The 9625-nt window shown below is 47.8% G+C and overlaps 1 protein-coding gene across 2 annotated transcripts in view; it reads left to right on the top strand.

Annotated features, from left to right (window-relative positions):
• The first annotated feature begins 297 nt into the window (after positions 1-297).
• Jph2 (junctophilin 2) overlaps positions 298-9625 on the top strand; it is a 64433-nt gene continuing 55105 nt past the window's right edge. Inside the window, exon 1 of one of the 2 annotated variants that reach the window (XM_006235526.5) lies at positions 298-1473. In XM_006235526.5, coding sequence (XP_006235588.1) covers positions 1095-1473 — 379 coding nt within the window. In that variant the 5' untranslated portion in view covers positions 298-1094. 2 annotated transcript variants of the gene reach the window in all.

The raw sequence follows: 9625 nt of genomic DNA, 5'->3' as shown, positions 1-9625 counted from the left end.
CTACCAGGCTTCTCCCTGGGCTGAGGACGGGCTGGGAATGTGAGCACAGAACTCCGACTCATTCATGTTCGCCCGGTGGCTAGACCCTCTCTGCTCATTCTGAGTTTCACTCTTTCAAAGGCATATGTGCAACTGTCCTCCATTCCTTTCTCCGTAGGTCACTGGATACTTCAATGGGATTGGCAGAGGCTCCAAAGCCCCAGGTCCTGCCAGGACATGCTCGAAGTAGTAGGGCCCCATGTCTGCCACCCCCTGCACTCTGGGGATATGACGTGGCCCTGGATAAGACAGTCCGCTGGTCTGCTGGTCTCAGTCTGTTCTCCCTGCCTGCGGATCCTGGGGACTCCTAGATGGGAGGCAGCTCTGACCCACAGGAAGGCAAGCCATCAAGTAGCTAGGCTGTCCACATTTGGTTCTCAGATTTCCTGTTCAGCCCCCTCGGGCCAATGCCTGGGTCTGCAGGCCCAGCGGATTGGAAGCCCCCCTCCCTCCGGCTCTGAAGAAGGCTGGGCCAACCAGGGGGTTATTTTGGGAGCAGCTTCTGAGATCCAATGGCCTTGTTAGGGCAACACTGACCTTTCTATCCTGGGAGGAAGGCAGGGCTGGAGAAGGGGCGGGGCAGCTGGGAGATCGGAGCCGCACGCCCACTGGGGTGGATGAGAAGGGGGCCAGCGGCTGCTTCAGGGTGGGTGGCGGGAATTCAGCCTCGGCTGGGCTGCTAAACAGGGAATTGTCCCTCTTTGAAAAGACAGGACCCCTCAACTTTTTTCGTTGCTTTCTTAAGGAGAGCTCACCGGACTCCATGGAAGCAGAACCTGGGACGCTTTGTGGGAACTTCGAGTCTCTTCGGTCTGCTTCCTTTTTAAGTTACTGCCTTGCTGGGATGATTGAGGGGGCCTCTCAGCCATGGCACTGACCAGCGCCCCCACTGCTGACTTGGCCTTTGGGCTTTTTCTGCCTCTGCTGGCATTTTACTTTTCCCCACCTCGAGCCCGGTGCTGAGTCTAGGGGCTCAGTCTGAAGGTGCCTGGAGAGCATCAGGTACCCCTACGCCCAAGCTGGAGGACGGAGGAGTTGTCAGGAGCGAGGATGAGATGAGCGGGGGCCGCTTTGACTTTGATGATGGCGGGGCGTATTGTGGGGGCTGGGAAGGGGGGAAGGCACATGGGCACGGACTGTGCACCGGCCCTAAGGGCCAGGGTGAATACTCGGGCTCCTGGAATTTTGGCTTTGAAGTGGCAGGCGTCTACACCTGGCCCAGTGGGAATACCTTTGAGGGATATTGGAGCCAGGGCAAACGACATGGACTTGGCATAGAGACCAAGGGGCGATGGCTCTACAAGGGGGAGTGGACACATGGCTTCAAGGGGCGCTACGGAATCCGGCAGAGCACAAACAGTGGTGCCAAGTACGAGGGCACTTGGAATAACGGCCTACAGGATGGTTATGGCACGGAGACCTATGCAGACGGAGGTGAGTCCAGCTCGGCCCGCAGAGCTTGAGCGGGGTCCGGAAGAGATGGTGGGAAGCAACAGGGTAGTTGGTCTAAGACGGTATTTCCTGTGTGGCTTTAGGTAAGCTACTTTGCCTCTCTGTATCCATTTTCTTATTAGAAAAGGTAGGACAATAAAGCGGTTCTTGAGAACTGGCAGAAATGACGAGTGCAAGGCTGTCCTATATATAGATGTGCACTTATCAGACACTTGATAAAATGTAACCATTTCTCTTTACTCTCTAGGTATGTAAACAGATTTTAGCTTGTGTTTAGTAGAACTGGGGGCTGGCCTCAACTTTGCTGTGAAAAAAATGTTCACGGGATAGGTCATAAGAGTATATATTCATTCATTTCTCCATCCATCTATCCATCCAACCACCGGGCATTCATTCACCCATCCGTGTACACATCCACCCATCACTCATTCACCATCTCCTATTCATTCATCCCGTCCACCAAGCCATCCAGTCCTTCATGCATTCACCCAGCAGCTATACACCCGTCCATCCATCCACCCATCCCTCCATCCATCCATTTACTCATACATTCTCTCATTCAACACATAATCCTAGACAATTGTTCCATATCCCCAGCCTTATTTGATGCATATTTTGGTGGGACCTCCCATGTGTCAGTCATTGTGCAAACGATTAGATACAAAAAGGGCATGGACTCAGGCTTCGAAGGGAGATAGGCAGGCCAGCATCTCACTCAAACACATCAGAGAGTGGAGGCCGAAAAGAGCAGACTGAGGGTCAGGGGAAAGCTTTCAGAACACAGCTCCTGAGCTAGATTTTTGGCAAGGGAAGTGTGATCACGAGAGTAGGAGATGGAGACTCTCCCAGCAGAGAGGGGACATTAAGAGGCTCAGAGAACATCACAGTTAAGATAAAGAGGAGTTTTCTGAGACAGAGAGCACTGCAGGGTATGACTTGGACATGTGGCTTACCCGGGCCTCAGTTGCTCATCCATACAATGGGGCACTCGGGACATCAGTACTGCTCAAAGCACAGGCAGTGAACAAATACTGCCAGCATCAAAGTGCACAGCAAAAGTGCAAGTTCTGGGCTATCAGACCTTCCAACCAGCACAGTGAGCAACAAGGGCTGCTTTAACAGACTCACAGCAAAGTGTCCCTTCACAGCTACTATATGGTAGTCCAGCTACTTGGAAGGCTGAGGCAGGAGGATCATCTTATAACAGCTTGCCAATGTAGTCTGACAAGGAAGAAAGGAAGAAAGGAGGCTAGGGAGGGAGGGAGGAAGGGAGGGAGGGAGGGAGGGAGGGAGGGAGGGAGAGGGAGGGGTTGGGGTGAGCAAACTGTAGCCACCAATGGTCAGTGACTCTCTGCCTGTTTTGTATATATCACAAAGTGAGAGTGTTTTAGATTTATAATGATGTGGAAAATATTCTGTGACATGAAAAACAGATGAACGCCTCTATCTGACATCCAGACATTTGGCTGTTGTCTCACAGAACCTAAAGCACTTACCTGCTAACTCTCACAGAAAGCAGTTAGCGACTCCTGCAGTCTTTTTTTGTTGAGACAGAATATAGCTCAAGCTGGCTTTGAACTTGTAATCCTCCTACCTCAGGGCTAGAGTCCTGGGATTATAGACGTGCTCCACCATACCCCATGGTTCCTCTGACTGGGGTATTTCCAGGACACTTTCCTGCTATGCTGAGTGACTCAAAGTTGTGGCTCTTTAGAAAATAATTACTTTTGGCATAAGAAGCCACTTGTGGGATGTTGTAGTTAGGATTTATGTGCTGTGATGAAATATGGGAAAGGGGCATTCTGAGGGTGGAGCAAGGAAGCAGGGTTAAGCAACAGCAGCCCCCGGGGTGAGTTTGCTCAAGCTGGAGTAAACCGAGAGCAGCTTGAGATGCAGACTAGGTGCATGCCTGGGCTGAGCATCTACCTTTAACTCTGTCTCTCCAGCTCCCTAGTGCACCTAGAGTAGCTTATAGAACTGGACGGAAGGGAATGAACTGAGGACAAATTCTGATGTCCTTGAGTCACTCACCAAGCCTCCAACTCAGTGCACTTTGACTCAGCAGATGATTCTGTTGAGCGTGGTACCAGGCAATGGAGGTTGGGTAGAGAGCAAGCCTCAGTTTTCCCAGATAGAAAATGGGCACAATCCTTGCCTGCTTATAGAGTATCAGCCATCTATGTAAAAAGGTACATGGCAGGTATGTGCCAAACACCCCTTCCTATCCCTCTTCTCCATCTCTACGGGCTTGGAGGTCTGGCTGTGAATCACAGGGTTATACATTCCTGGGGTGAGGTGAACCCAGGACACGATGGGCTGATCTGCCAACATCCAAAAGGAGGAAACCTATTCACTCCTGCAGCCAATAGCAGTAACCACCTGTCAGTGTGCCGTATCTAGTGCTAGGGACTGGAGCAGGGAGCAGACATGGTCTTCCAGAAGCTCCTGTTTAGAGAAGGAGACAGAAGAAAACCAGGAAACAAATACACACACACACACACACACACACACACACACACAATATATATATATATAATTTATATTAATGTATTATTTATATATAATTTCTCATGCTTACCATTAGTGAAGGAAGAGAGTGCATGAAGTAGTCTCAGGTGCAGGGTTGGGAGGTCTAGAGAGGAGAGCTTTTCAAGTAGGGAGTGGAGACACAAAGACTCTGAGGTGGGACAAGGCTTAGCCTGTCTGAAGAACAGGCAAAAGGAGCAGGAGTGCCTGTTGGAATTGCAGGCATTGGCTAGGTAACCTGGGTCTGTGGGTCCTGGGTTTGAGCCCAGGTGTGTCGGGGAGCTCTTAAGGCCAGGTGATCAGAAGACCAGCCGCCCTGCTCTGCTCAGCCTTCTCCCTCCCATGAGATGCCCTCACATCCAGGGACACTGGAGACCTTGTGGATTCTTTCTTCCAAGCCACACACAAGGTGTAACCATCCAATTTTAGATGTGGCTGCTGCTTTGGAAAATGTCTTTAATCAAGCTGTCATCGGTCCCCTGAGGGTTTGTTAAGGACTTGCCCCTTGCCCTCTTCTGGATGGCACCAAGAGGGATGTGGACCAATAAGATCCTACGATTAGGAGCAGGTGGGGGCCAGACAAGTCTGGGGTTATGACCCTGTCCCACCGGGTTTATTTCTGAGCCTTACTTTCCTCAGCTGTGAGATGAACCACTTCTAATCTCTCATGTGATTTAAAAATATTATTGTTACATTTATTGGGGAGGTAACAGGGCATATGTGACCACCGCGGCATATGTATAGAGGTCAGAGGACAACTCGTTGAGAGTCGGTTTTCTCTTTCCACGGTGTAGGACCTGGAGATTAAACTCACATAGTCAGGCTCGAAGGCAAGTGTCTCTGCACACTGAGCCAGCCATCGAGCCTGCTCATCTATCTCCCGTGGGATAAATGACAAGAGGACAGTAAACGGTAGTCGCTGTGGTTACTACTAAGACGGTCAGTTCGTTCAATAAGCATATACTGTGTTCTGTAAATCAAGCATTATGCGTTACTGTGAAATGTAGCAAAGAATGGAACGGTTGAGCCCAGAACGTAACGGGAGGCACACTTAGCCCAGCAGCAGCCAGTGCTAGGCAGAGCCAGGTGAGGGACGAAAGCGTGATGCTGGAACTCCATGCAGAGGACTTCCTGGAGGAGGTGGTGAGCTAAGCCCTGTCGCAGGTTCATAGTGAGCTGCACGTTTGGTTGAAAGGAACAGAGTCTACAAATGCCAGGAGGCCCGCAGCTTGAGCATCTGCAATCATGCAGAGTTACAACGTGCATCCTGTCCTGGATATGGAGAAGCTGTCTTGCCTTCTAGTCGGCTGTGACTAAACCAGAGCAAACACCAGCCTCACGGGCTAGAGGTGCCGCCATCTGATTTGTTGGGAGACAGATCAATTCAGTGGGTCAGGACTGACTTTTTTTTTTCAAATAGAAAGAATGGTAGGTATAGAGCAGAAATGACTGGGTCTATCATGGAGAACAAGGTAAAGCCTCATTTCCCGGAAAATGTTTAGTTAATGTTGTATGCATATACATGTATGTGCAGCAGTGCAATGTATAGACACATACATGTGTCACTGTGTGTTTTAATCCCAGGTCTCGGGAGGTAGAGGCAGGTGGATCTTGGTGAGTTCGAGGCCAGCCTGGTCTACAAAGTAAGTCCAGGACAGCCAGGGCTACACAGAGAAACCCTGTCTTGAAAAAATAAAGTATCATGTGTCAAAAGGCTGGAAGTCACTTGTTCTAAAGCAACTTATCCAGAACCTTCTTTGAAGGCCCTGCCATTCCCACCTCCACCCTGCTGCCCTCTCTTCCCAGCCTTGCTTTGATGGGAGGCTCAACTCTGGCATGGGAAGAGGTGGGGGCGGGGAAGGCCCCTGGACTGGAGCCTCCTGGCCCTCCCCCTGCTATAGCCCTCATTCCTTCCCTGTCCATATAAAGTAAAGCTAAAAATAGTCGCTGACTTAAAGCGGCTGCACATACCCAGCCCTGAAGAAGCAACTCACTGCTTGGCTACCTGGCCGCTTCCACCAGGAAACCCACAGACTCTAACCTTTGAAAGACCCTTGTGACCCTGGCTTTCTCTTTCTTCTTCTTCTTCTTCTTCTTCTTCTTCTTCTTCTTCTTCTTCTTCTTCTTCTTCTTCTTCTTCTTCTTCTTCTTCTTCTTCTTCTTCTTCTTCTTCTTCTTCTTCCTCCTCCTTCTCCTCCTCCTCCTCCTCCCCCTTCTCTGCCCCTCTCTGTCTCTGCTTTAGAGACAGAGTCTCTGAAGCCCTCCACTTCCCATGCGCTATGATTAAGGGTAAAAGCTACTAGTAGGCTGTCTGCACGTGGACAACCTGTCCTTTCCCTGGGAGGTCTTTCCTCAGATAATCATAATCACAATCAGATTCTTAAAGTAATCTCACTCAAAAATAAATCCAGTAACCAAGATGTGCCCCAGAGCCAGGTATGGCGGTACACGTCTGTCATGACAGAGTCAGGAGGAAGAGGCAGGAGGATTAGGAGTGCAAGGTTATCCTTGGCTATATAACTAGTTAGAGGCTAGCCTGGGGTACCTGAAGCCCTATCTCAAACAAGCAAATAAAGGTAGCAGTTGGAAGATGGCCCCTAAGTCCACTATTTTCCATAAAACCAACATTAATAATAGTGATCTTACAGTGTTTGCCATGTGCTGAGTGCCGTCCTGGGCATGTGACAAAGCCATGTTACTTTATGGGAAGTATTGTTATTACCCATTTTGCAGATGAGAAAACTGAGAAAGATCAAGGATTTCTGGTTAATGGGAAGTAGAGGTGGGGCTTGAAAATAGCGAGTAAGTTTTCTTTTTTCTGAGACAGAGTCTTCATTTGAACTCAGAGCTAGGGTGCAGCAAGGCTAGCTAGGGTTATAGGCATGTGCCTCCACGTGTACCTGGCTTTTAATGTGGTGGAAATCCAAACTCAGGATCTTGTGCTTACACAGCAAGGACTCTGCCAACTGAAACATCTTTGTGGATCTCTTCAAAATCACCCACAGATTTCAAAATGTTGACAGGAGACCTTTAAGTTAGGTTCCCCATGAAACTGCAAGGCCAACTGCTTGTGAAGCCCACCCACAGGAATGACAGCAGGCTCCCTTTACGAGGCTTTGCCGTGCACCTGGCTCTGTGCTAAGAGCCTTACGTGTGCCATTACTTAGACTTCTTCCTGTGCCTTTCAAATTGTCACGGTTGCTCTTCACTCCACAGCCAGATGTATATTTTACATACACTGCAATTCTCTACCTGAGCACGCCCACGAAAATGGAGAACGCAAACCAACATTCCACCCCATTTCCCTTTCTCTGGGCCATGTCGGCTGCTTTCTTATTATATCTTGTTGGGGAATTCAGTGATGCTCTGGCTTATAGAAAGCTCTCGGAACGGTTTGCCACACGCTTTCATTGCTCTGAGAAGACGAGGCTACTTTGAATGTCTTTGACAGCCGAGCCCAGAACCCAGCCTGCCACACTCAGGACCCAGTTTGCTTTCATCCATTTGTTTACTTGTTATCTACTTATCTTTTCCTCGCTCATGACTTAAACTCATTTAGTCCGATGAATTCCAAACACTCAAACTCAATGTCAGAACAGAGGACTGAGCAACACAGGATGTCTCATTTTCTGAGCCTGGAGCTCTGTTCTCCCAGAGTTAAGTTTTAAAGAAACAACTTTCTTATTTATCCATTTGTGCCCCTAAGGATCATTTCTCTATTGTTATTCATCTGTATTCCCAACAAGGCTGACCTCTTTCTGTGACCATAGCTTTATAACAAGTCTTTTTTTTTTTTCTTTTAAGACTTGGTCTCACCGTGTAGCCCAGGCTATACCAGAACTTGATATGTAGCTCAGGCTATTAGCTTCCCAAGTGCTGGGATCATGTGCTGCCACGCACAGCCTAGAGTCAGTTTCAAAGTTACAGTTTGTCCTTCCTATTCAATATTCTGCTGTTGGAGGTCACTGCTTTTTCCACATTCGTCGGTCTCTTAAAACAGAAGGCAGCTGGGTTTTCATTGCAGGTTATTAGATCTACAGATCAGCTTGAGGAGATAAACATTCTAATGACATTGAGTTTCCCATCCATGGACATGGTATACATCCCAGTTGTTGATGTTTTATTCAATTTTACTCAGGAATGCTTTGAACTTTTCAACTCCTACATTAAAAAAAAGTTATACCTATGCACCTGTTTTTACAAAACTGCCATTGCATTTTTTTAAAAATTTGCTGGGGTCAGGGGGCACACATGTGCCACCATGTACACACAGAGATACAATTTGGAGTCAATTTTCCCCTTCCACCTTGTGGGTCTCAAGGATTGAACATAGATTGTCAGATTTCATGACAAATGCCTAAAGCTGTCTAGCCTTCTTGCTGGCCATGTATGTATGTATGTATGTATGTATGTATGTATGTATGTATTTATTGACATGGTAAATGGAGCCTTGTTGTTGTTCTTGGCTTTTGTTTTTTTGAGACAGGGTTCCTCTGTGTTACCCTCGCTGTCCTGGAGCTCATTCTATAGACCAGGGTGGCCTTGAACTCATAGAGATCCACCTGCCTCTACTTCCCTAGTGCTGGGATTAAAGGTGTGCACCACCACCACCTGGTGGGTATCTTAAATTTTATTTTTTCACCCATTTGACACTAGTTTATGGAAACATAATTATTTTCTTCTTTATTTTTTTGAAATGTTATTTTATGTCAGTACGTGGGTATATGCAAATGAGCACAGCACACAGAGGCCAGAGTCATTGGATCTTTCAGAGTTGGAGTTACAGATGTTTGTGAGCCTCCTGGTGTGGGTGCTGGGAATGGAACGCTGGTCTTCTGGTCTAGCAGCCAGTTCCCCTACTTGCTGAGTTAGCTCTCCAGCCCTGATATAATTATTTCATGTTGACCTTAAATCCTCCTACCTTTTTCAACCAATTTCTCAATTCTAGTGGAATTTTTGCTTTTCAAATTTGCATAGAAATTCTGAGAGAATCTGATGGGTGTAGTGAAAATTTTGGTTTCTTTTAAAAAACACAGGTGTTTTCATTTTAATCCCAGGTGTGGGATGGGGATACTTCAGATTGTCCATAGCAGCTGACTATGATTTGCCTGGAGCTCTAGCAGGGATGTGATTTTGCTAGCTGCAGATAGTCTTTGTGATTGTGTGATATTTGTAGTTCTGGGGACTTTTCAGAGGATATATAAATGCTAGGACTCTGGGAGCCTGTGGGGGTTATTGGTTGGTCACTGTTGGTCACTATTGGTTGTTGTTGGTCACTGTTGGTCACTGTTGGTCGTTGTTGATCACTGTTGGTCACTGTTGGTTGTTGTTGGTCACTGTTGATCACTGTTGGCTGTTGTTGGTCACTGTTGATCACTGTTGGTCACTGTTGATCACTGTTGGCTGTTGTTGGTCACTGTTGATCACTGTTGGTCACTGTTGATCACTGTTGGCTGTTGTTGGTCACTGTTGATCACTGTTGGTCACTGTTGGTCACTGTTGGTCACTGTTGGCTGTTGTTGGTCACTGTTGATCACTGTTGGCTGTTGTTGGTCACTGTTGATCACTGTTGGTCACTGTTGGTTGTTATTGGTCACTGTTGGTCACT

Source organism: Rattus norvegicus, chromosome 3 (assembly GCF_036323735.1).
Source record: "Rattus norvegicus strain BN/NHsdMcwi chromosome 3, GRCr8, whole genome shotgun sequence".
NCBI lineage: Eukaryota > Metazoa > Chordata > Mammalia > Rodentia > Muridae > Rattus > Rattus norvegicus.
The sequence above is the reverse complement of the archived record's forward strand: the minus strand, read 5'-3'. Positions and strand labels throughout refer to the sequence as shown.